Source organism: Poecilia mexicana, unplaced genomic scaffold, assembly GCF_051168715.1.
Source record: "Poecilia mexicana isolate PSO_F unplaced genomic scaffold, ASM5116871v1 scaffold_10, whole genome shotgun sequence".
Classification (NCBI taxonomy): domain Eukaryota; kingdom Metazoa; phylum Chordata; class Actinopteri; order Cyprinodontiformes; family Poeciliidae; genus Poecilia; species Poecilia mexicana.
Genome location: NW_028263379.1, coordinates 28363272 through 28390966, shown reverse-complemented (window position 1 = coordinate 28390966; position 27695 = coordinate 28363272). Strand labels below are relative to the sequence as shown.

At 40.4% G+C, this 27695-nt stretch overlaps 2 protein-coding genes across 2 annotated transcripts; one reads left to right on the top strand and one right to left on the bottom strand.

Annotated features, from left to right (window-relative positions):
* The first annotated feature begins 359 nt into the window (after positions 1–359).
* On the top strand, positions 360–14030 carry gpr174 (G protein-coupled receptor 174). The gene is made up of 4 exons (XM_014995892.2): positions 360–634; positions 886–1053; positions 8707–9160; positions 12727–14030. Exons 3-4 carry the CDS (start codon positions 8939–8941, stop codon positions 13504–13506), a joined length of 1002 nt encoding a protein of 333 aa, XP_014851378.1. The 5' UTR covers positions 360–634; positions 886–1053; positions 8707–8938; the 3' UTR covers positions 13507–14030.
* A 674-nt stretch (positions 14031–14704) lies between these two features.
* Positions 14705–26641, bottom strand: LOC106923051 (integral membrane protein 2A). Its single transcript, XM_014995893.2, has 6 exons — positions 26413–26641; positions 25912–26046; positions 20248–20427; positions 20018–20128; positions 18800–18944; positions 14705–16059 (listed from the first exon to the last, which is right to left on the bottom strand). The coding sequence occupies exons 1-6, from the start codon at positions 26482–26484 to the stop codon at positions 15965–15967; spliced, it is 738 nt and encodes a 245-aa protein (XP_014851379.1). The 5' UTR covers positions 26485–26641; the 3' UTR covers positions 14705–15964.
* Positions 26642–27695: the final 1054 nt, after the last annotated feature.

Below are 27695 nucleotides of genomic sequence, written 5' to 3'. Positions count from 1 at the left end.
AAAGCGATAACCGTTTGGGTCTGGCCCCCCCCCACACGCCCACCTGCTCCTCTCATGCATCTGCTAAAAAACAAAAAAAATTGCCAAACCGCCTCTGACATCAAAATGAGTTCAGCCCACCCCTGGAAACACAGAATAATGTACCCACCGCCTATCTTCCTGCTGTCAATCCGTTTCAACATGTCAGACTCCTAAAATAACACTTGATAACATTTCTGAAATAAGATTTTAAAGTTTGCTCTTTTTGAGGTGCTGAAAGGAGCCAGGCATAAGTGTGAGTGAGCACGAGCCACACAAAACTCCTTTCAAAGAACACAATAGCAGAACTAGTAGTGTTAGCAGAAAAAAGAAAAAACGCAAGCCACTCCTCTTCTCACTACACAGGAAGCCCAGTGTGTGTGTGCTAAAATCCCCATTTCAACCTGGAGACAGATAGAGACAGACAGCAAACGCACAGCGACAATGAAATGAGAAAATAACAGGAAATTATAGACACACAAAAAGTGTTTCTGAAACTTAGGTGAGAAAACAGGTGGAGTTGACACGCGGGGAACGGAGAGAGCGACAAAGGAATTGATGCTTCACGCTTCTGCTTTTTGATGCTGAGATGGCGTAAAAGTTTGAGGAGAGAGAGGTGAGAATGACCATAAATGTTCTTTTCATTGTGTTATGTTTTTTTTTTTTAGAGGCAAAAAGAAATGAGTTGTGTGAAAGAGCTGGATGCCTTGAGCATGGAGTCATGTCTCGTGGGGGATCTCGTATGTTTCTTCAAACTGAGGAGCGCCTGCTCTGTTGAGTGTGTCAGCAACAGGGTGCCTGTGTTACTCTGTGTCCAGTCGGGAGTGTGCTTCATGAGGACTGTCACGTTTTGTCCGTTTCGTACAGCTCGCACGTGGAAAGACCCGGGTTCCCTTACTCTTTATTTGACGCCGCTGATCATGACTGCATGGAAAAGGTGTAACCCCCACAGCCGCCCACAGAGAGGTGAATCACAGCTGATGAAATTAATGTTTCCATCGGCAAGATCTCTGGACTGAAACGCTTCAACCCGAGGTATTTATCGTCTTCTACTTTACACATGACCTTTGACACACAGCTCTCCGTTTGAAACCCCGTCTCTAAATAAAAGAAATAACTGTCACATAGAGACGAGCACGGTTTCGCCCCGATACATTAGCCAGAGGCTGCAACCCGTCGCCGGTTTCGACAGACTGCTCAGACGGTCAAATTCACAGCAAAACTCAAAGAGGAAATGAAAGCCAGTTGAGTTACAGTAAAGGCTACTTCAAGTTGACTGGGATAGACAGTAGCTGTAAAGGTGAGAATAAGTGGACGATAAGTCCTGAGGTCAGAGGTCAGTGGAATAAAATGTGTTCTCAGGACTGAAAGTCCGTTGGGGGATCTCTCTTTGAATCCAAACAATGTAGACAGACAGACTTTATGCACCCAGATATCCAAACAGACCAGAGACCTTCATTTCATTGCTACATTTTAAATGGCACATGGATCTTTAGTTCTTACAACTTTTCCTTTGTTACTTCGTTACTACATTCACACAGCAGCCGATGGCTTCTTTTGTCACAAATGTGACCTATATCTGAACTTTTCACCACAGTCTGAATGGGACCAATTCTGATATTTTCACACACTCCAAAAAAATCCTATTCGAGCCACTTTCAAATGTGTAACTAATTCAAATATGTATCCAATTGTTTTGAAAGCGCCACGGCGCGTTTTATCCGACTTTTACATCATCGATGTGAGACACACCTCATAATTTTACACCAGAAAAAGGGCCAGTTGTGGTGAATCGGGACGCAAACAATGGCTGAAAACTATGATTATGAACTTATGAAAGGAGTCTGCAACACTAAAGCGCATCATACCACAAATCCTGCCACTCTTGGCTCATACTACACATCTAAACAGGCTTCTCTACAAAATTTGTTAGTCCTCCAGAAAAAAGGAATTGCTTTCTTCTTATTAGCTACACTCCTGTTATAATCCTGTAATAATACTGTAAGCTGCAAATGCTGAATAAGCTTTAAAATCCATCCACAAACGGCTCCATCCATTATTACTTCCATAAACAATGTGCTCCTGCGTGATGTCAACGTTTCTCTGAAGCGCATGCGGGGTCGCTTTGGGGTCGTAAACCGTTCACACAGAAATCTCAGTGAGGTCGAGTTTAATCAGTAGCATAAACGACCAGGCAAAAGATTTAAAAATAAATTGGATTTCGGCAAAAAATTAAAATTGAGAATCGAGACCTGCTGTGTGAACGTGGTCTTATATTCGATCCAATTACCAAATATCAGACACACAAAAATAGGTTGAAGAAGGATGTTTAGAACGTTAACGTCAATGTGCAACACAACGGCCACTTAAGACAGATCTTAGGTGGAATAAAATATCTCCAGATCAAATCTGAGTTCATAAAGTGAATATTTATGACAATGTATCCAGTGAGGAGGGGGGAGTCAGGAGATATGTTGCCTGAGAGGATTTGCTTGGCACCCTGGAGGGGATTTAAAAGTCAAAACTCAGTCTGCCTGTATTTCACCAAAATACGGCCAGACCACTTGTGGGAAAACCTGAAAATAAAATTGTCTAGATAGATGGTAATTATGCTCCAGTTCTGAGTAGCAAGGCCTCTCACATAGCTGCAGATCATCAGCATAGCAGTGAAAGGTCACGCTAACTGAACGCAAAAGAAGACAGAGAGGAAGGAGATGGGGAGAAAATAGCAATGGGCCAAGCACAGATCGTTGAGGGACGCCATGCCTCACAGCACGGGGAACAGAGAGCTCATTTTTGAAGCTGACATTCTGAGATCTCCAGGACAGATAAGATCCCAACCATGAGAGAACATTTCCATTCACCAATAGATCATTTAATACTTTGATTAAAGCCATTCCTGTGGAGAGGTTTGACCTAAAACCCAACTGAAATGGCTCAAACAAAGTATTTGTTGACAGCTTATGGCACATATGTTCCCTGATGAAAAGTGAAAGTCTCTGACATCCTCAAATTGTAAGCTGGTGGTCCATGAAGGCGAACACTGAGACAGAGGCCTGCAGGAACTCCCACAGGATGGTCTGCTGTGCCAGTTTACCAACCTTTGAAAACATACACACAATAGGAATATTAATTAATGCGCGGTGCAAACACACCATACCTCTGACAAAAACAAAAAAACAACACCTTGGCTAAAATCGGTGCCTCCATTTGGTGTATTATAAGTACAGTCATATTTAATAAATAAATTAGAATGACTTCTGAAGAGATATTAGATTAAGAGTATCTTTTAGCAGCGAAAAGTAAGCATATTTAATCTTAAGTAATATTCTAATATTATTATTCTAAAATAATATTGTAATCTTAAATGCTATGTTTCCATTAGCTGTAACCAAACAAGTCATAATTATTAGAAATAAAAGCTTTGAAACATCCGTCTGTGTAATCTATAACTGATTTGAAACATATTAACTTTTCATTAATATTCCAAATGATTAAATATGAGTGTAGTTGGAAAACAAACATTAGCATTAGCTTACCGTGAAAAGTCCAGGCAACCGGAGGACTCCTGAAACTTCAATTAGAAGCCAACTTCAGCGGCCGCTTCGTCCAAACTATGAAAACCCCAACGGTGAAGCTCTGAGCCGCTAACTGAAAGACCTTCTGTCTGAGCGTCCACACCAAAAATAATAAAGTCAGTAGTTATAACACTATTTTCTAATAAAGTTGCTAAACTCCAGCTCACTGATAAGCTGCCAGCCATCTGTCTTCCAGCTAAATGAAGTGTGATGCTAACCAACCAATCAGCAGAAGCTAAAGCCTGATGACACCGCCCCTCATATGCATTTAACATTTCTTGATGACAACGCAAGTACAAGGAAAAGTAGAAAAAGGAGACAAAGCAAGGCAAAATAACAAACACTTGTATAAGGAAAAGACAAAACAAAATAATATGCATTTCCTGATGAAAATACATGTTTATGGAAAACGCAAAAGAAAATATATACATTTCTTGACAAAAATGCATATGTAAGGAAAAGGAAAAACAAAATATACACATATTTTTTGACGAAAATGCACGTGTAAGGGAAAGACAAAAGAACAAATTTTCATTTCTTGACAAAAAATACGTTTAAGGGAAAGGAAAAATGAAAAAATTTCAATTTCTGCATTTATTTTTAATTGTGTTAGTTTTGGTCCTCCATACGCATCAGAACGCAGAATAGTGACGTTTGTCGAGTGTCAGTGACGCTTGGGTCATATTCATCCGTTAGGTCACATTTGAATCGGATATGTATCAAATACCCAAGTGGCCTGGGCTGCATTCGAAAAGAATCCGACCTGTACTGTTCAGACTGTCATGAAAAGATCAGACACAGGTCTCATTACGGCAAAAATATCAGAATTAGTTTCCACTTCCACTGGTTGGTCTTCTCTCAGTAAGTTGGAAATTTTTTTTAAATAAGAGTTTAATGACTCAAAATGAGATTTCAGAAATAAGTTGCCAACCAGCCCGCAGAACTAGAACTAATCGAGATCATCGTCAGCAGCGTTTGGACTTTCTGCAATTTTCCCTCAGATTGTTGATTTTCTCATTGAGCCAAGGCATAAGGTTCTTTTTTGGGGGGGAGCGGGGGGGATTCTTTACCGGAGTGCCAGAGTCCAATAGTTCAAAAGTTGCAGTGTTCAAGTTCATGGTGAGGGTGTGTACTGAAGAATCACGGGTAGAGCACTTCAGCCAGCTTCATTTTAAGCAGTGGCGAGGTAACACAGGGAGGCATTTTCCCCTTTCAGAAGCCTGGGATGAAGAAATTGAGGTGTCCCTTACATGTTGGCTGGTTTATCCTCACAACAAGTGAACATAAAAATCCCCAACTATTAAACTGTCATTATGAGCAATGACAGAATGTCTGACAATTCAGAAATTAAAAATGTCACTATATTTAGCTGGGTGATAAACCACTATGATTAGAACCACATGACAACCTAAGTTGAGAACATGAGGTCCAGCTGATAAGTATCAAATTAGTCGTCAGCACGTTAGATGTTACTAGATATCGACCTTGCGTTTAAGAACGCCAAGTCCCGTTGCCTAGGTTACCAACAATTCAACGGCAACTGAGCCGATGACGTCTGTTAAAAAGGAAGGAGGCTGTTTGAGGACGTCCTAAGATCTGATCGGCGCACGCCTTCCAGAGCGCTGGCCTCCGCACGTGACCACTTACTTGTTCAGGGTTTCCGTTTCGAAAAAATCCACGCTGGGACGCGACGACACGGGTCCTCAGGTACCGACGCCAGGGGCGGTGTGGGGATCCTCCAAATCGCTGTCCGGCGCAAAGGAAGCGTCAGCAGCGAGTCACGGACGTTGAGAAGAGTTCGTCGCTCACACACCGGCAACGAGCGGGTATTTATCACTCGTAGAGAGACCTCAAAGAACACAATACAGGACTGAGAGAGCGAGAGACGCGAAGCCATGACACCCGGCGCCATTTTGATTTGGTAGAAAACGGTTAAAAGAACGGCTTGATTACTTTGACGTCAGTTGAGATTTTTTTCCTCCCACTGAATAAGGATCTTTTTTTTTCTTTTGCTAAATTATACCGCTTGTACAACTTGACTGAATGAAAATAATATTAGATATGAATCTGGCAGGAGTATGAATAGTTTGGGACCTAACTGTCTCCAATTTTGAGAATTAATGAAAATGCCAGCTTGAATTTGTTTATGTTGAATACTTTAAATATTTTGTATTTATTTTTCTTGCTCTAATAACTGATCAAGTTAAATCTGTACTTACCTTTTATTGTGCGATTCTGTTTTGATTTGATATTAAAGCTTTTTTTTAGTGGCACGTGTGGCAACTGAGACACTTCTTTAAATTCCTCTAAACAGTGAAATCCTAACAAGCAGATTATATCTCTAGCTCTAATCCTCTCCTTCTCTACTGTATCACCCCCTGCCCCCTCCCAAAAAAAGGCACTTCAAAAATCTGGGCCAGCAGAGGTTTTGTTTATTCTCTTGGTTTACCCTATTAGTCATTTTACACCCCCTCAAACTTGTTCAGCTAATTTTTGAAAGAGGCCGACTCCGAGCACAGAAACTTCCACAGAGACCTCACGGAGTAATCAGGAAGCCAGCTGCAGCAGTAAAACTGAGCCTATAGGTGAATGAACCAGAGGCCGTTTCCAGGGGATGTTTTACTCTTCCATCTTGCTGCGTGGGATCTTGTACCTTGGAGGGTTTTTTTCTTTTCAGTGTGGTGGTGGCTCGAGCAAACACAGCAGAAAGCAGCAGTTTGTCAGCTAAACCAAAATAATATATATACTCTATTCACTACACAGTACTAGCTTTTAATCACAGCTATGTACAGTTTTTTTACTCACAGGTGATGCAATGTTTACTATTTATTGCAGTAAGAAATAATACAAGAATGAAGTGTGCTGTTAGTGTATTTTTGATTCGCTTCTGCCATATGTTGCCAACTTACCGAATTTATTGCCAAATTTAAGAAGTGTTTCGGACTTTCTCTTCACCTTTTTTTAAGTTGCAACTAACAAGTGTAGCATCTTTTCCTGGTGTGATTTTTGAAGACTACAGTGAAAGCACGTAGGCCTTTTCCTGACCCCAACACACTCACAGGAGATCCGGTCCTCATGCACCAGTCCCTTCCAGCTGCATTCAGGGCAACAGATGTTCACTGTATCCACACTGAAAATTTCAAATACATTGAATCCCACACAATAAACCTTTTGTAAAATAAATAAATGTCTCCTCAGGTTAAATCCAAGTCTCTTTGCAGAACTTAAAGGAGAATACTTGTTGTATAGGCAGTAGCTTCCTTCATTCGTGCTTTTAACAACGCAGATTCTCGTCAAGCTTTTATAAACATTTGACCTCTTCTTTAATAATGATAACCTGAGAAATCGAACAAGCTAAAACACATGTTGCCAGCAAGTTTGACAAAAGTCATGTCACTCAATCAAGTTGATATAGAACATTTATTAATAGGTAAATATGACAGTGAAAGATCTAAGTAGAAATATACAGGGCAATTTATACGAATCAGAGCAAAGTTAAACATGCTGATACTCCTCAAGTGATACTTAACATTTTATGAGGCCACACTGTAATACTGATGCAAGACTTTAAAAAATGGTAGTTGGATTCAGTATGAGGAACCATGCAACTATAATAAAAAAATGATTTCTTATTACATTGAATATTTTCTTCTGTAGTTAAAAAAAAATCTGCTTTTATTTAGTACCTGGCCTGCTTATAAAAGTGTAAGACACTGCATTGTAATGTGATAGATGTTGAATTAACCAAAGGTTTTTAATGCCTCGGATTAATAATAGTTTCATTTGACTAGAGTAAGACTGTCATAAATATGATCATGTTTATAAATTAAACTGCTTATTGTTCTAAATGTTGCTGCCAATTTAAATCTTAAATTATTTAATGAAATTTCCTGAGATACTCTTTCTGTGACTGTGGCTGTCACTAAATACAGCTTGTGTTAACTTGTATCATGTTCATTCCAGTGATGTTATAATTGTTGTTATAGATATGCTGTTTATTGTTGTGGCTTGTTGGTTTTGTTTTTTCTCTTCCTGAAGGTTTAGAGACAGACTTGTATTCTTTGTAAGCGCTTTTCTCTCCTCTACTCTCCATCTTTTCCTTAAAACCTTCCCCACCTTTTTTCTGTGTCGATTCCTAGCTAAATCATTAATTATCTGTGATTAATCATGTTTTTTCGTAAGCTGAGCTCAATTTAACAAACCTGTTGTAGAAAGTGTATGCTTAGAAACATACCTATAACCCCGAGACCACTGTGGTTCTTGCTTAAATGAAGACAGACAACGAAATGAGTGAAGAGCATCAAGCTTAAACGAGCTTAACTTGTACACTTCACATACTGCAACACCCACAAGTGTCTACAGAAAGCTTGTTATTGCTGTTTCCAGGGGCGGTAAACATCTGCAGCTCTGCTCTGTGAAATGTCATCTGAAAGTTTCGCTTGCTTTTATCCCCTCACGTGTCAGAACGCCTGTTTGGGGTGTTGCCCACAGAAGAGATCCCCATCGAATCAAACTGTGCGGGTTCAGGGTAGCGCTGCATGTCCCGCTAACCACGCGCCTGTTCTGTGTAAGCTAACGTGGTTTCGCTGGTGCTTAGACACTTCACACAGGCTGACGGTGGGTTGTTGTGCAAGTGGAGAAGTGTGAAAGCATGTAACATCTACATCTGTTTGAGTTTGCCTTAACTTACTAGACAGGATCCTGATAAAGCACTTTCTCAGGATGAACAGATGTTAGGAATTCAAGGAAAACTTCAGTATGTATGACAATGACATCAGTGTTTAATCTTTGAAAGAGCTCTTTCTCACAACCTGATGGCCAGCTGGGCTGTATGCAAATCCTGTGGCCAATCGAGGCTGATACCGAAACATCGAGCATATATCATCTATCAGTGCATGCTGAGGGGCAGGGCCAGTTCAACTGTTTCAACAAACTTATAACTCTGTTCCCAGTCAGTGAAGTTCACTTTACATGCTCTCCAGGACACAAGGCCAGTTATAAACCCCAAGCGGAGACAAACTATGTTTCTGCTTTGGCGACAGTGCAACCAAAGCAGTTAGATTTTAGACTTGTCACCTTTCAATCCACTCACGCTCGTCTCTTTCGTCAGACTATCCTCTACTGACCCGAAGACCTGCAAACTATCAGCGTTGGACACGAAGCTCCCCTGAAGACATCGTTCCTCTCGTCTGTAAAGCTGTTGAGAAGCTCCCGGGAATACGGCTCACTGCATGGACTCCTTTCTCCACAACGGACGGCATGGGAGCCCGGATTGAACGTTCAACAAACCAAAGATAGCGTTTCTGATACCAGCCTCCTGCAGACGTCCTCGTATCTTTAAGATGAATAACAGCTCTGGGCAGAACTCTGACCTCACCAACTGCTCTGGGGATGATGCTCTGCATGAGTACCAGCACCAAGTTTACGCTGTGGTGTACAGCGTTATCTTGGCACCGGGGTTGCTAGGTAACGTCCTGGCACTGTGGGTGTTTAGGATCTACATACGGGAAACCAAGAGGGCTGTGGTGTTCATGATGAACCTCGCTGTGGCAGATTTGCTTCAGGTAACACCGCCTCTCTCCTTCTGACTTCCTCCTTTCCTCTGTTCACATCATCTACCTGCGTGTAGTGGATAACATTTAACTCTGTACCCATGAGGATAGTCAACAAGACCTTTGCCAATCTTATTTATGTGATATTATAAGATATATAAGATATCTAGATAGGACAATAAGACATTATGTGTGGTAATACAGATACACTTTATTGTTCCCTAAGGGAAATTCTTTGAGAGCAGAAGTGCAGCGAGTGCAAGATACAAACACAGTAAGATGAAGACGAGAACATACAGTACAGATCATACAGTTCAGACCTATTTCAACGATTAAGAACAGCTGTACCATCATCTAAGAGCAAGAACAAGAAACAACAACTACTGTTACCAACATGGGACAAAATGAGTAGATCGATTAACATACTAACTAGTGAAAGAGCTAACTTTGTTAAAATTGACACTTCTACACATTAGCAATCCTAAGCTGAAGCAATTATGAACTGATGTTTGTTCAGTCTTTTAGAAACAAACTAAAAAGTGGTCATTATTGTTGGCCCTACGCATAAAACCCAAGGAGGAAAACGATTGGGAGCAGAATATTCTGGACGTATTTCAGAATAAAGTGTTCTTAATGGAGTTATCTACTGTGTTGTGGGTTTTGGATGAAAGCAGATTGTGAGTGGCTGTGCAGCATTAGCTGTGCAGCTTTTAAAGTGCTACTTTCCGTCCTAAGTGCTCAGAGCAGATAAAGGAGCTGAAATGAAGCTGAATTGCTTTGACAAACACTTGAAACTGAATTATTGGGAAACAAAACGGAGCAGGGCTCACTCAGAATTTGATTGCGGAGCTTTTACATTCATATCTTATTCATCATCTCTCCAGATATAGAGTCTTGGAAAAGCAGTCTTACTCCCCTTTTACCACATTTAGGCAACATCAAACTTTAATGTCTTTCATTGGGGATTTTTCTGTGACAGACCAACCCAAGGGAGTGCAACATTGTGAAACGGAAGAAAAGGGATTCTGGGTAATCTTTTACAAATTCAATATCTGAAAGATGGGAATAGTGTGCTTATGTTTTCAGCTCCTTTTATTCGGGTACCCCTTAGTAAAATGCAAATGGTTGCTTTCACAAGCTTACAAGTGTTGGCCTGTCTCATAAATCCATAACAGTCTGTTCAATTTTGGTATTGTGGCAATGCAAAACATGCAAAGCGCTAACAATTTTTTTGACAACACAGCAGGCAAATGAAATTGCAATGCCTCCTCTGCATGCACCTATTGCAACAGCGGCTGTGAGCACCGTATGTCAGTGACATCACCCTCTTTGTCACGTTCTCAGGGTTACGTCGAGGTCTTTGACTTCAGCTTTGTGTTTTTTGGGGAAAGATGGAATACGATCTATTGGCTGCCATAAAACTGTGCTTTTTAATTGGCATTTTAAAAAAGAATCATCTGCTGATAGATTTAACAATGCAAAAAAGAGGTTATGTTATTTTCCAAAACACGTTTTAACTTCAAAGCAGAAAAGTAAGCAGTTGTGCTAAAATGCAGTGCCAATTTTACAAAATGTGCTTTATAAATAAAATTACCTTACCTTACAAATGTTCACAAACATTATGTTGCTGAAAATGTGGAGCAAAAAACTCTAAGGACTCTTTCCCTTTGATATAAAAAAAATAATTATGTCGAACCGACTTCATTGACGGTCCCTTAACTCACAGATATGAATAAATTATGAAATGTCTCTGTAATTTCTGACTTTTCTGCACAACTGAACTCAACACAGAAACCAGAGCATTAACCACTATTAACAGATTTAAGTCAGGAGTTGTTAAAACCACTGCTAACACCTGCAGCTGATAAATTCCTGATTAAAATTTTCAATATGCCAACCAGGCAGAGTTAAAATCAGCTGAAATAACCTGCACTAAGCAAATAAGCAGAAGCCTCCTATTACATAATCGCTGCATGGGGGATTATACTTAAGCTGGCAAGAAGTTATCTAATCCCAACTGGTGCCAAGAGTAGTTTCCCATTTCCTGTGACCCTGAAACACAAGGTCCCTATAGGTGGAAGAGTTGTTAGTCTGGCTTGGAAAGGTCAAATCATTGGCAACAAGCAGAGAAATCTCAGGAAATTGTAGAAGCGTCTGAAATTGGGCTGAGACCCGTCCAAGAACAACTGGAATGATAGTCGGGAACCATCGTCTTGGAGGAAGATAATGTGGTTGGAAAGAAACCTTGGATGATTGGCGGGATGTCCAGTGGAAGGAAAACAACTGTAGAGCTTGGGGGTTATGTTTAGAGAGCACTTCCACAATGAGAAGGGAACTCAACTCAACGGTGTAGCCGTAAGAAAAACATTCATCCGTGAAGCAAACCTGAGAAAAAGGACTTCAGTTTGCAAAGGAGGTCCAGGTTTGCTCTGTTCAGTTGAAGATGCTTATTGTCTGATGTACAAGCCTGTGGGTTAGGGTAGTGGGGTTGCTGCATTCGGTCCAACAACATTATGTACCCTAAGGAGGAGGTCAGATAACTACTGGTACGTACCGAACAACCAGGCTGCTCCACCAACAAATGTTTTTCTTCCAGGAAAAGCATATCCCAAGACAACAATGCCAGGATTCATTGGGCTTAAGTCGTGAAAAAAAAATGGGATGAAAATATGTCTTGTGAAATTGCAGAAGCGCATCAAAACAATATCACTGCGAATGTGAGTCAAAGCTAAATGCAGTCCAGCAAAATGTTAGCATGTGTGACTTTGTTTTGGTGACTCGTAATCAGGTGAGATCATCAGCTGGGGTGGAAATATCTGAATTCCGGTTAAATAATGATAAATAGAGTGGAAATATGAGCAAATTAATGAACTGAGCTGTGATGAAGTTGAAGTTTCAGTAAAGATGCACAGTTTGCAGTGTCTTCATATTCAGAAAAAAAACAACACAACATGATCGTCTCCTCCAAGCTTTCTGCTTTGCTTTTGATTTTATGATAAATTCACTTGTAGTCTAAAGTACACCAAAATCTACTTTTGTTTACTTTTTAAAACACTTGGCTATATACACAGAGTGTTTTTAAATGAAGGATGATCTGGCACAATAATTTTTCAGTTTTCTTCAGTCGAGCTCAAAATAAGCAACAAACCAGCCGGCTTTCATTTAACAAGGACAATCCCTTTTGAAATTTTGGATCTACAATGATAAGGGGTTAATAGAGGAGCCATATTGTGATGACTTCCTGAAGGTGGAGTTTCAGAAAGAGCAGGAGTTTCTTAAAGAGATAGAGGCCCAATTTCAAGGTGTTAAATTCCATCCATCCATCCATCCATCCATCCATTTTCTGTTCACCCTTTTCCCTAATGGGGCCGGGAAGGCGTTAAATTATGAAGTCAAATTTCTTTGAAGTCATCTTTGATAACAACTGAAGGTAACATAGTTACTTGATTGTGCTGTAAATTGATTCTATGTGGCTGGAAAACACATGATGCTGCCCCTTTAACAAAGAATCTTTCTAAACACATTCATAGTCGATGTGATTTTGTGCTCGCTCCTGAACACTTTGCCTCTGTCCCCAGGTGCTGTCGCTGCCTCTGCGGATCTACTACTACTTGAACAACAACTGGCCCTTCGGTCACCCTCTCTGCTTATTCAGCTTCTATCTCAAGTACGTAAACATGTACGCCTCCATCTACTTCCTGGTGTGCATCAGTGTGCGTCGCTGCCAGCTCACCGTGAACCCGCTGAAGTACAAGATGAAGCAGAAAGGAGACATGTTGATAAGCGTGTTCGGCTGGCTGTTTGTCTGCGTGACCTGCACAGCTTTCCCCTTGATAAGGGGCAAGCCAGAAAACCAAATGCAGTGTTTCGCAGAGCTGCCTACGAAAAAAACCGGTGTTTTATTTGCCTCAATCCTGATGACATTCGCAGAACTAATGGGCTTCATCATCCCCCTCATCGTTGTGGTGTACTGTTCAATTTCGACAGTTTTAAGCCTCAAAGAGGTGAAGACAGAGGGCATTCAAGACTTTGGGGAGAAGAAGAAGGCACTGAAGATGGTGCTGTGCTGCGGCACAGTCTTTTTGCTGTGCTTTGCACCGTATCACATCACCTTGCCGCTGGACTTCCTGGTGAAAGCTGCCACTTTGAAGGACTGCGCCACCAGAAACATGATTCAGAGGAGTCACATCATAACGCTCTGCCTCGCCAGCCTGAACTGCGCCTTCGACCCGATCATGTACTACTTCACAAGTGACGAATTCAGGAGGCGACTAAGCAAGCCCGAGATGCCGGACAATTTTAATTTGAGCAGACGGCTGTCCTGCTTAACCGCACAAGAGGACATAGAGACAAACTAGGCTATGGAAAGACACACGTGCCACAAATCGCTGCTTTTGCTACACATCTGGAAAAAATAAAATGCGGGTCTCTGTAAAATATGGCGAAAATCCAGTGAAAACCTTCTGAACTCTGAAAATTTGGGTCATCACAAACTGCTTGATCGCCGTCACATGTAAAAACCACCATTCAGTGAGCTGAATAAACGCCACAATATCCAGCGTTTATAAGTCAGTCTTACAATGGTGTAAAAAAAGGAGCCATTTTGACTGGATTTTCGACGCACTTTCCTAAGTCACAAACCGGCGTGTTGTTTTGGTTTTAATTTTTTTTAGCCAAATGTGTAGGAGCCGATTTGTGTCCATTCCGGGCTTCCGTACCCGTTGCTCAGGAAGGCGGCGTCTTTACAACCACTAATCCTCCAAATAAAATGTGAGCATTCCTTTGGTGAAAATTTAAATTATTTGTGAATATAAGAAAATATACATCTGAAATGTGAAGCCCTTACCCTATTTATATGTAATTAAAACATGTTTTATTTTTATTTGGTTGGTCCTTGTTCTGACATCCTCTTATCGGAAAAAAAAAAAAAAAAGCTCTCAGAGAAATGATTTCTAAAAGCAGCAAGTTGGCTAAAATGAGCATTTCAGAAATAAGAACTGGGCAGACAAGTGTGAATTTATTGTGGGTTTACGCTCAAATTATGCATGAAAATATATAGACGATAACTAATATTTAGATGATTGTACACCTTCAGCAAGCTGCTGGATATTAAATAACTATTTTGATTGGCTAGTTTCTTGACACAAACCAGACTAAGCCACTGCAAAAAACAAAATGTATTTTTTTGTCTAGTTTTTATTGCAAACATCTTAATACTCTTGTGGTCCTTAATATTCATTAAACTAGCTCGACCGGCTGATTATTTCACTTCCAGCATGGGAAATTTGTCTTGTTATAAGTGAAATATATATTTTTTAAATCAGTATTTAGGACTTGTTAACTTGAAAAAAAATCTCCAATATCTAGAAACTAGACCAAAAAATACTTGGGACAGATTTTGTGTTTTTGCAGCGTTGTCCATTTGCTCCCACCAGTGTCGATGTCAAAGTCACAACAAATTTACATTTCTGACCCAATACAGTAATTATAGATTATAGAGCAAAAAAAGCACAATGGCAGTGATACATGATGCAGCAATAACCACACAGGAAAGTCTTGTTTTTAAGCAGGTTAAGAAAAGCAACTTTATTCAACAACAAAAATGAAATTCAGTTCAGTAGTGTCACACAAAGTTGTTTCGTTTTATTCCACAGGATTTGGGTTGGAGAGCAGCCCGTCGTTACTAGCCTACAGCACTTCCTACTGATTGTCTTCCTGTGTGGGATTCACAGAACAAACCACTAAAACAACTCGCAACGTTTCCCTTTTGTTCCCCATTTTTATGCTTTTTGGCACAAAGCCATTTCAAAAATATTATTTTTCACATTTTTTCCTTTTTCTTTTCATTTCTCAAGGGATTTCCAAACTCAACCGTAACAGTTTTGTGTAAGTAAATCTAAGCAAGTATAAGTTTTCCAGTGAAAAATGTAAAACTTCAATGCCACCAACTATAATATCGACGCATTACATCTGCTTTTTTTTTTCTTCTTTTTTTTTTTTGTTCAGGTTAAAATGAAATACACGAACAAATTCACAAACCAAAGCAGGCGATCAAATAAATGTTTTTCACCTTCAAAATAACACGCTTGGTCCCGCCGGTTTAGCTTACGGTCTTCACTAGCTAACATCTAGAAATGTCTCTACACAAACACAAAAACCGAAAGAGTTCATCGTCAGTTACACTAAACCATAACACAGCAGGACTGAGGAGTCCCAGCAGCAGCAGGGCACTCTGGGAAATATCTACAAAAAGTGAGGAGTGGCAGCTGTCAGATGTTCGTCCATGTTGGCGACCATGGCGGTAAGACGACGAGTGTGCGTTCAAACGTGCGTGTCAGCGTTACGGCGCGCTGCTAAAGCTGCTCCGGGAAAGGAGGCGACAGGAAACAGGAGAGGCGTCGCACACCTGCTGGGAACGACGGGAATATCAAGCAGGGTGTCAAACAAGTCGCATCTGGGATACAAGAACATCGATAGGGCAGGTCTGCAGGAAGCCACGGCGAACGAAACAGATTCTAACGGAGCAAATGAAACTTAGTGCGTCTAAGGTAACAACAAACAGCAGGTGGTGCGGACTGATGCAGGTGAGGCGTACGTACAGCGGCGGCGGCTCTGGAACCTAAACTCACTCGACACAAGCTGGGAAGCAAAGGGAGGCGAAACGATTTTGTACAAAAGTAGCTTTCTGCTTTCTGTGCTTCCTGTCGCTGTCGTTCATCCACTCCCTCCATCACCCCGGCTCGCCCGTCCTCTCTCTCTCTCTCTCTATCACTCTCTCTCTATCTCTCTCTCTCTTGCTCGCTCGCCGTTTCCTCATCAGGCCTTGCAGATGCGGGTCTCCGTCACAAACTTGTTCTCAAAGTGGCGGATGGTGAAGCAGTCGTCAGCGGAGCGCTTCTGGATGTTTCCGCCTGACAAAAAAAAACAAAACACTTATAAGTTAATTATGCTTATAAGTAGGCAGGTGTGAGGAAAGGTATTTTCCTCTTTCCACAGATTATTTTAGTAATTGATTATTCTGATGAGTATTCTGATGATTAATCAGTTAATTGAATAAAAAGGTCGACACATTCCACAGATGTTTTTTCAATTAACCACTTAAGCCTCTTTTTTTACACGATATAAGAAATACATTAATAGACACAAATGAGCAAATAATTCAACTACTTTTAAGAAAAATTAAAAAAATATTGCCTAAAATGCAGTAACACAGTATTCTTGTAGAGAACACATGATCATTTGTAGCAAAGGTTGCATCTGCTGCTAAACAATACTGTCTACTAGTTTGTTGATTTATTTATTTTTGGATTAATAATTGGAGCAAAAGGTGTTTAATAGGAGATTTTTTTTTTTTTTTTACAAAATTTGAACCAGGTGAAGTTAGAAATGTAACATGAGGAGTTCTGGGTAGGAAAACCAGGTTTTTAAATTTAAATGCATAATGTTTATATTTTCTGTACAGCTTCTGACCTAATCACTGCTCAGACTGCGTTGTTCGTTCAGCAAACGGACATTTTTAGAGCCTGCATGCTCCAGTTGACGATCAATCAATGACTAGACATGTTAGCTTCCTATACGAGTCTGAAATGTTTCCAGAAGTGACTTGTGGGCGTCATATGTTTACGCCCGCAGGAGTTTTGATGTTTTGTTTGTTGTTTCCGTCGTCAGTAAAAACAAAACGCCGTGCTCTGGCGTTCAGCTTCCTCTTTGGTTGAAAGGAGCTGTTCAGGTCAGCTTCACAGCCTGAAGCAGGGGGAACCCCATAAAATGGTCCTCTTGCTAAAAACAAGTATGCTGCGTGGCTTGGGGGGTGGGGGGAAACACAGCCGAGCATGATTTGGAAACCTCAAAGACAATATTATACCTCTGGTTTTCCAATACATTTTTTCAGTTCTTCTATTTGAATGCCAAATAATGTTGAGGTTCTTGTACAGACTTTAGAGCAGTCAGGAGTTTCTGGCGTAAACAAACAAATCGTTCTGACTGAAGGTGAAGTTTAATGGCTATTTAAAGTCCCTCTGCAACAACTTTAACCGTACAGCGTCTCGCAAAAGCACTTATGGGCTCTTTGCACCTAAGGCGTTGACGTCACATCTCCAGGAGCTAATGCGGCTCACTTTTTTCCGCTTTGAGTTACCATGACTGGTAGAAAAGACTAAGTCGTATTTCAGATGCAAAAAAACAATACTATGAACATTGTTGTCTTCCTAATATAATGGGCTTTTAAGTTTTCGTTAATTTCCAAGCGATCCTGAATTAAGAAGATGGCTTGTAAATATCTGTCGCTACCAGCTAACGCCGCACAGCAAAGTTTGCAGCCTTCACTCCGGATCAGCCTAAAACTACCGGGGATACGGATGGTAAATAAAGGAGCCTCCCTGAGTTATTTCCATGGAATCACTTCTACATTCAGCCTGAAAGAGTTTATGGGAACGAGAGAGCAGACCAGAGCCAGACAGCCGAGCAACTGATCCGCCTGTACATACTGCTGTAAACACCGTCCTATCTGAGCTCTTCACAAGAAACATGCAAAGGTAATAAAACGAAATAACATGGAGACATTAAGCAACACGGTCATATTTTTCTAAAAGCAGCAACTTTGAACCTGAACAGCTGAACCAGATCTCTGACACCAGAGCTGCGCTACTGTCAAGCTATGAGGCTTGTTGAGCTCCATCAGGCTTCGGAAGTAAAAAGCCCGAACCGTAACCTCCCCGTTAGTCTGACACTAACGACAATAAACACACATAATATACTTGAAAATAAGATAAATACATTGTCCGTTAGAATGTTTAGATACTTAAATAGCACATTTTACAAGAACAATGTCCGAGAATATTGCCTACTAGCATAAGCTAACGTTAATGTTAGCCACAAAGTTTAAGTAAAACTCACCTTCGTGTCAGTGAATGTATAACGAGGCGAACATCTTAAAACCTTTCTCCAGCTGACTTGTTGGGGCTTCGGATCGATGTACAAACCTTGGCCAAGCACTGCAAGCACCTAATGTAAATGATATTTGTATTGGATCGGAAACAATCGAGCCGCTTTACCCCGAACGCGGAAGCTGAGGTGCAAAGAGCCCATTGCTTTTGTCACATTATGACCACTTCAGTGAGTTTTACTGAAGTCATGGAACCAGGTTTCACTGCAGTGACGGCTCCAAGTCTTCCTCCCGTCATTTGCAGCTATTTCTGTCATGATAAATTCTGCCGGGTGATAAATTGTCCCAGGAGTTATCACGATAAACGATAATATTGTTGTTTTGAGAGGATTTTCAAGTAAAATAATGGTAATCGCATGATCGCATTCTGAAAGATCAATAATCTTTCTATTCTGATTGACATTTGACACCGGAACTGGAAGACGTTTTAAATGCACTCCGATCTAAACCATCTGCTTGTAGCTTTGGCTGTCGTCCCAGTGTCAAATCTTTAGGGTTTTATTCCTAAGATTACCTGGAGAAAATAATCCCCACAGCATGACACTACCACCACCATGTTTGTTTGTTTGTTTGTTTGTTTGTTTGTTTGTTTGTTTTTACTGCACAGCATTTTGCATGTAAATTGACTCTGTAGTAAAAATCCAGCCCCGGCGGCGGTTCGACATTTTTGCTTTCTGCAGTGAACCTGCAGCGCTCGTCGTCCGTACCTGGCAGGTTGGACCGGCGCTGCATTCTGTAAGTTTCCTTTCCGTCACACAGCCGGTGGATGTAGAAACCCAGCGGCTTGACATCCTCGATGCGCTCGGTGACCACAAGGTCCTCGCGCACCAGGTAGCTGCGGTATGAGTCACTCTGGAGAGAAGAGAGACAGAGCGAGTGAGGCCGCACTATTCTTAGCCCGCCGTTATGCGAAATAAAAAAAAAAAATTGTGTCCACACACTACATGCTGCAGAAACACCAAATCCAGCAAAGCTCCCTATACCGAGCAGAAGTAATGTTTTATTTTAAGTAACCACACTTGCTAAGCACAGTTCCTCTTTTAGGTGTCATTAAGTGTATTTCACAACCCTCAAATCTGTAAAAACATTAATTTTTACATGAAAAAAAGAAAAGAAAAGAAAAACAAAGTGTGCACAAAATACCTCTGAGCTATGTTGTCTGAGTTTGGGAGTTGAGTCAAATACTGTACATGCAAACATCCTGTACAGACTTTTGACTTGCCAATGACTTGCTAATGAAGAACCCTCAGAAAGAGGAACAACAAGGAAAATGTTTTATTTGTTTTTTCTTTTACAACCAAAATGTCCCCAACAGCAGCCATACCATTACACTGCTGTGCCATTTCCCCGTAACTTTTCTACATATTTAGTCTTGTGGAGTTTACAGTAAACAAAACTGATGTGAGGAAGTGTGAAGTCTGATTATTCGATGGTTTAAATATAACAGTTTAAACTTTCATGCATCTTTCTTATGGTTTTATGACATATTTGTTGCTACATGTGGTATTTTGAGGCATAATCATGAATTTTCTTCAGGTTACATTTTAATTATACAACCACAACATGATGATAGTTTCATATATATATATTTGTATATATATAAACATTCTCATCATAATTACCTATTGTAGATTTAAATCCTGTATTTTACTTTTATGGTTAAACTGCTACAACCGCATATTTTTAACTAATATGTGCTGATGTCTTTTTATTATCTTTAAATATCTGGTTTCAACTGTAAATAATGCCTTAAAATTTAGTTTTTTAATCAACGTTGGATGGCACTTTATTACCAAACTGTGCAGTTTGAATATCAACCACTATCAACTACATTTCCAAGGATCTCAAGCTCCCGTACGATTTTCATCACTGTGATGTCATTTTGTTGTAATCAAGCCACCGGGCACTGAGTGAACAGCACTCACCATCAGCTGTGAGAAGAGGTCAATGAGGTCCTGAGGGGGGAGGACCACCGAAGTGTTGAGAGGAATCACAAAGCAGGTCCTCAGAGTCAGGTCCAGGTACACCGTCAGCTTCTGCATTGTTTAAAAAAAAAACAAAAAAAAAAAAAAAAAAAACGCATGAAATCAGTGAGCTCAGAACTCGACCACCAACAGTACAGAAAGCAGTCGCCGTGGTCACCGGTGGTCCTCACCCGGTTGAAGTCGTGGAGGATGTAGGCGGGGTCTCCGGGCCGAAAGCGAGGAGGGGGCACGCTGACCACAGCCATGCTGTCTGAGATCTCCACCTCCTCCTCCACCCGCGGCAGGTAGTAGGGCTGGCTCTCTGACCCGGTGGACACGTCGGTGAACTGCATGGCGCCGTGATACAGCCTCTGGTGGGGAGTCAAAAGAGATAAATCAGTCACACAAAGACAGTTCCAGGTAAGAAACAAGAACCGAAAAAAATATGAAACAAATGAAAGCAGAGGATGGGGAAAAAAATCATCTTTGATGTTGGGTTTTGCTATGAATGCAATCTTCGTGTCAGTTTAGTTTCTGTACGATGGTGTACTGCAGGCTTTAACAGGTTGTCGCTTTTCAGAGCGGCCGCACAGAGCAGAATGTTTCTCTGCAACCACAACAGTCTGTGAACACAGTCGGTGGTTCTCTACCTGCTCAGCTGCAAATAGAAACGTTTTCCTGTAGCTGCGGTTGTGTCTTCAAAGACTTTCAGACACTAATGGGTTTGAAAAAGCAAATTGGGTGGGTTTGTGATTTAAAAATGTAGGTGATGAAACCACTGAAGAGCTTAGTCACAGATACAACGACTTGGTGATGGATGAATGTTGACTCTGTTGCCATTAAGCCAGTTTGAAATCAATGAGTTGGTTTGGTTGGGTCCATTTGGGATCATCCAAGCTTTAACTTCCTGTCTGACATCTAGAGATGCAACATGCAGGTTCTTTAATCATTTAAAGTGCACCAGTCCCTCCTGCAGCAAAACGGCCAAACAAAATGCTGCCGCCACCCCCGTACTTCACAGTTAGGATGGCGTTCTCACGGTAACAAGCTTTCCTCCTTTGTTCCTACAAGTGAGAACAAATGTCATTGTGGCCAAACACTTCAGTTCTGGTTTCATAAGAGCAGAAGACACTGGGGTTCTTCCACGTGCCGTGTTTCCATCAAAGTTTTTTTTTAGTTTCAATTTGAGGCATCACGTTAGAAAAGGTTGATGGGAATGTCAAAGTTAAAAAATAACTTCCTCAGTTACATTAAAAAGAAAGTTTTCACCCTCCGTTGCAGTGGATTTCGGCTTTTGAGAAAAAAGGGTTAACGTGCAACTGGGTCGATCGAAACATGTCTAGTAAGTTCTAATTTAGCAAACATTTTCCTCACGTGATCCATCAGCTGTTCTTTGCCGAGCTTTAGAGTTTCATTTCTTTCTCCGGACATTGCCAATACTAGTTGACATGGCCGAACAACTTACCAGACAACAACACGTTCCTGAAAACCTCTCCTTGTTTTCCTGAAATGTGAGGTATGGGAGTCTGCAACCTCTACTTCCTGTCTATGACCACCATGCGTAACGTCAACACCTGACGAAATTACGCTTGGTGTACCGCCAAACCAGTAGAGAGGAACACGACAAATTCATTCACATTGTAATTTTCTTCTCTTTTTAAAAGTTTGCTCAAAGTTCACAAGACAATGGAAACATAGCTACTAATTACATTCAGTAACTGCAATCTGTTTTTCTTTTGGAGTTGTGGATTCTTCTCTGAACGGCCTACCAGCCCATGGACTCGTTGTATGATAGACAAGGACAGGCTCTTGTCAGCTTCAGTCAGTGTCTTTGTGAGAGGTTTTGCTTCTGTCTTGGTGTTGATTCTTTCATATTTCACACCAAAACACATAAAATGTGTCTCGAGACACAGACCTGATTAAAACCAGAAACTAAAACATCATCATCATCAGCTCTGCAATCTGAGTACAGCACGTTAACTTCAAAATCTGAAGAAAGTCAAAAGAAAAACAAATCCCGTCTCTCGCTATGCTGTATTTAGTAAATCGAAATAACTTTGGTATTTCTTTCTGAAGTAAAAAAATAAACATCTCTGTAAAATTCATTGTGGCATTCTGCTGAAACACTGCCTTCAAATGAAACAACACTTTAATAAATAAATCTGAAAACTTGCCAACAGTTTTTATAGAACAGTTGCGTCTTTCATCAAGCCACTGGGATCCCCCCAGTCCTCCAGAGAAAAGCGCTGCAGCATCTGCTCCACAGACTCTGTGTCAGAGGTCGTCCTCCAAGTGAAGCTTCAGAGACTTTGTTTTAAAACCCATTTATCTCCAATTCCTTGGGTCATAAACTAAAGCCCCACATTGCTCCAGATATGCTTACTAATGTAAACTTATGGAGAAAAAAAATAAAAGATAGACGTTGAACAACAGTTATACGTTGTGAGTGGGTTGACTGGATGCTACAGCCGTCCATTTAGACCATTTGTGAAAGTGCTGGAAAGCGAATGATAAAGTGGAATCCAACAAAGATTTCTACTGATGCTTAAATGTCCCTGTGACTTTCAACATTCATGTTTTGGCTAAATTAGGACATGTGGGTTAAAAAGTCACATTTTCAAAGTGATTTTCAGGCTAATTTAAGGATCTGTGAAATCTGTTTTATTATTTTCCAAATTATATTTGATGTTTTTCCCTACGTTCTTCTTGTTTCTGTTTTGATTTTTCACAATTATGATGGAAAAGACAAAAACATTCACAAGTCGACAGCTAGAGGTCAGTATTTCCTGTTATTCTGTATCAAACACTGTGGATCAACACTGTTTCTGTGGATCGGTTTTATGAGGTGTTAAAAAGTGTTTCCCCCTCTTTTTTTAAGTTCAAAACTGAGAATCTCGTTTTTAACATCAAAGAAACTCTCCATTTTAAAATGCTTTAGAGCTTAACTCAACTTCCACTTGTCAAATGGAAAAAAAAACCTATAAGAACTAAAGTGTGCACTTTCATAATGATCAGGACCTTTGCTCATTTCTTTTTTCTTCCATCCGTCACAGGAATCTCCACTGACTGCAGCCGCGATCCGCAGCGCTGGGTGTAGCAGCTAATACTGCAAGTAATCAAGGCTGATTGTATTATTAAACAGACATTAATGCGTAGCTAAAGTTAGACAACCTTGTTTCCAAAAAGGAGTTGGATCCTTAAGCAGATAAAAAACTGAATTACATTCAACCTGGTTTGAATCAACAGTTGAAGTCCTCGACTCAAAATAGTGAACTTTCTCTCTCCTAAGGAAACGTCTGAGAGCCAGCACTCCTGCTTTCCACCAAGGTTAGAGTGTTTTCAAAAGAATTTCCTCCCAAACTCACCCAGCTCTCGGCTCGTCTCTGCACAAGCTGGCGGAGGAATTAGCAGGAAGCATCGCGATTGGTTCCACTAAAGCCAGAGTCAGAACAATCCTCGAGGATTAAAAACCACGCATGGGGGGGTGGCGCTCTCATCCGACGGCGGTTTTAGCCGGCCAAAACAGCAATTCAGGTAAACTCCTCGGAGAGTTAGGTGGTGTTTCTTTTTTTTTTTTACCCCCATCATGGAGGAAACGGGAAGGCGAAATCCCAAAAAGGACAAGAATAACAAAGAGACCTAGACTTGGGAAGAATAATTATGCATCCATTACGTATAAAGACGTAATAACGTATAAAGAAACGACGTCTTCGTTACGATCGTCCTTCTGGTGAATCTGGTGCCAGAGGCTGTTCAGAGTTTAACAGAAGTTCATTGTTGTGGTCAACAAAATACTTCAACAGAATTATGGCGTGGTTTCCATATCATGTTTTGTGTGTTTCCATGGTAAAAGCGACCCAGGAAGCCCAGGAAGGGCGGTACAACGCCCATACCGTACCGTTGTCCAGTGGACGGTACGGTCAGGGTGGAAACAACACAATGCTCTGAAACCGTAGCATTTTATTGGGCGTGGGAATCTTGTATATATTTTCAATTTAAACATTTCTAAATACTTTTATATTCCTATTTTTTTTATTAATAGAAAGAATTTCACACAGTCTTGTTAAGTTTATTTTAGGTCATTATTATGGTTAGTTATGACAGACATAACATCAAGCTGTGGCTTAGTTGTTGCTGACCTACATGTATAAAAACAGACCTAAAAAGCCACAAGCGTGGTGTGAATTGTATTCAGGTTTTACTGTCTTTACAGGCTGATGTCGGTCCATCATTTCAACCCTCTGCTGTGTAGAAATCTGTATTCTTCTTCTTTCTGGAACCAGTTTAAAGCTGCTGCATGGGAACGTTGTAGTATGTAATTTTAGCGTGTTGATGGAACAAAATGGATGAAAACTACAAAAAAAAAAGGTCACCATAAAAAGCCAGTAACACAAGCCTGTAGAGAAATTTAATGGAGTGTAAAACATGAATTTTATATTTAAAATGCAGTAGAATTAAAGTAATCAAAGTGCAAATTCTCAAACACTGTACCGAAGTATCAGCTCTCTAGTAAATTTATTTTATTGGAGTACATTTCTAATATTTCCTCTTCAACAAGAGCAACAGCTCCCGGTCTGGAAATATGTGAATAATTTATTGGAACCCCCCTGGTAGCAATACATATCTGTTTACTGAAGATCAGACCCAGTATCATTATGTGGCCTCTAAGTGCCATGGCAACCAAGCAATTACATGGTTTGTAACTATTAGTCCTCATAAGCCTTGTTAAGTGTAAAATGCTTAACAAGGCTCATCTTAATTCAACCTGCTGCACATTTTATTTAAGAATAGATTTTCTTATATCTTTATGTATTTATAATGCATACGATAAATTGTTCCATCCATTTACAAGCTGGTTTAGACAACGGATGGATATAATTCAACGTTTTAGATTTTAATTTTGCTTCTTATTCTTAGCTGATCTGCCATTTTTAAAAACTATTATGCTGTATAGGCCTGTCACAATAACAAATTTTGCTGGACGATAAATTCTTCCAGTATATTGTCGCGATAAATGATAATATAATTGTTTTGAGACCATTTTAAAGTAATATAATGGTAGTGGCAAAATAATAACGCACAAACACGTTCTTAAACATCAGTAAACTTTAAGTTCTAATGAACATTTAACACTGGAACTGGAAGACATTTTGAAGATCCAAAATAAATAAATAAAACAACAAATAAAATGAAATTTAATCTTTGTAAACAAAAGGTCAGGTTATGACCAAAGCACCAAACTGAATACTTTTATCATCCAGTTTTTGGAAAAAAGAGGGAAAAAAAAGATAAATCATGCCAATGGAGATAATTGAGTTTGTTTTAATAATCATTGATTTATTTATTATGGTGACAGGCCTAATGCTGTAATCGCTGGAAAATTGACAAACACGTTTGACGTCGATTGAAGATTTTGATGACAAAATGTTTTTTGTGTTTATTTGAGCTACACAAATAAACTTCATTGGCTGATTATGTCATTCAGAATTGTTTTTTTAATGTGTGTTATTTGTGTTTTCGGTGTTTATTAAGACTGTAAATGCATACTGGTGTCATTGTGTGTGTGTGAGTTTTATGTTTGTGTGGGACTCATTTAGTTTTCTGGCAGATTTCTCCAAAAATAATTTGCAGGTGATGTGAGGGTGCAAAAACTAAATGTCTGGTTTGTCCTCCATGAGTTCCTGGTAATATTCATTGTAATCAACAGAGATTATGACAGACATCATGTCAAAACTAGACTTTTGGAAGCTCATGGTGGAACATGTCTGTATTGTAATGGAAAATTCCACCATATTTCATCGTATAAAATGCGCGGCTTTACCACATAAACGTGCAGATTTTAAAGAAACACAAACCTTTGGGGTGAAATACCGGTAGAGACACGCTCCCCCCACGATGAGCCCCGTCAGGATGAAGGAGATGCCGAGCAGGTAGAGAATAAGGCGACCGAAGCCGTCTGTGGGCGCCGAGTCAGAGGCCAGCTCCGGGTCCTGAACACACACACAAATACACACAAATAGCACAAATACACACAAATAGCACATAGAGAGCAATAATAATGCAGCGTTGCATCCATACATGCATGCATGGATGGATGTTTTATTGTTATGCGAAGATGAAAGCCTATAATCCTGACTCAGTGAACATCTGCATCCTGCGTCCGGTGCATTTTAGTAAATGACCAATAATAATAATAATAATAAATCACCGCAGGTGGAAAACTGTACTGTGTCAGGCAATACAGTAAAATCACCGTTTTGCACATGAATGTGATTCGCATTCGCTTGCGGTGGGTTCGGGCCAGGAGGAGGTCCCTTCTCCTCCGGCATCGCACTGAACGAAACCCGTTAGCTCACCTTCACCGCGGCTGGCACCTCTTTGCCCAGCGCCTTCTGCGCCAGAGCCGAGTTGAAAGCTATCTTCACCATGCTGGACCCGGAAACGTCCCGCTCGGGTCTTTTAGTCACGGACACACACAAAAGGTGGAAATATGTATTTTTATCGACGGTCGTCTGCAGCTCTTGCTTTGTGCTTCTCCGCAGCTCAACCGTGTGACGCACTTTGCAACCTCGGCTTTATCCGCACCGCTTCCGGTGGCCGGGGGAGATTAAAAAAACCAAACAAACCAGGTGCTAAACGGAGAATTATCAATCCTAAATATCTCCAATTTACAGGTAGATATTTTTTGCCGTAATTTATACTGTCTATTGTAAGAACTTAACAATAACCAGTAAAGGGAATACTGCTTCTCCTTGTCTTTTGGAAATTATTTTTGTGGCTTTGGTGCCATCTGGTGGCTGCAGGTCGAAACTATCATTTTCTTAAAAGAAAGAAATAGTAGAAAGAAATAGTATATATATATATTATATATATATATATATATATATATATTAAAAAAAAAAAATTCCCCTCTCACCCTCCTTGGGTGGTCTCTTTCATCCTCTGAGCTCGGGTCCTCTACCAGAGGCCTGGGAGCTTGAGGGTTCTGCGCAGTATCTTGGCTGTGCCTAGAACTGCACATTTCTGGACTGAGATGTCTGATGTTGTTCCTGGGATCTGTTGTAGCCACTGCTCCAGTTTGGGGGTGACTGCCCCGAGGGCCCCGATGACCACAGGCACCACTGTGGTCTTCACCTTCCAGGCCTTCTCCAGTTCCTCTCTTAGGCCCTGGTATTTCTCCAGTTTCTCATGCTCCTTTTTCCTGATGTTGTGGTCACTTGGTATTGCTACATCCACCACAACGGCTTTCCTCTGTTCTTTATCCACCACCACAATGTCCGGTTGGTTCGCCATTACCATCTTGTCTGTCTGGATCTGGAAGTCCCACAGGATCTTAGTACGCCATATATATATATATATATATATATATATATATATATATATATATATATATATATATACTGCTCAAAAAAATAAAGGGAACACTCACATAACACATCCTAGATCTGAATGAATGAAATATTCTCATTGAATACTTTGTTCTGTACAAAGTTGAATGTGCTGACAACAAAATCACACAAAAATCATCAATGGAAATCAAATTCATTAACCAATGGAGGCCTGGATTTGGAAACACACACAAAATTAAAGTGATATATATATATATATATATATATATATATATATATATATATATATA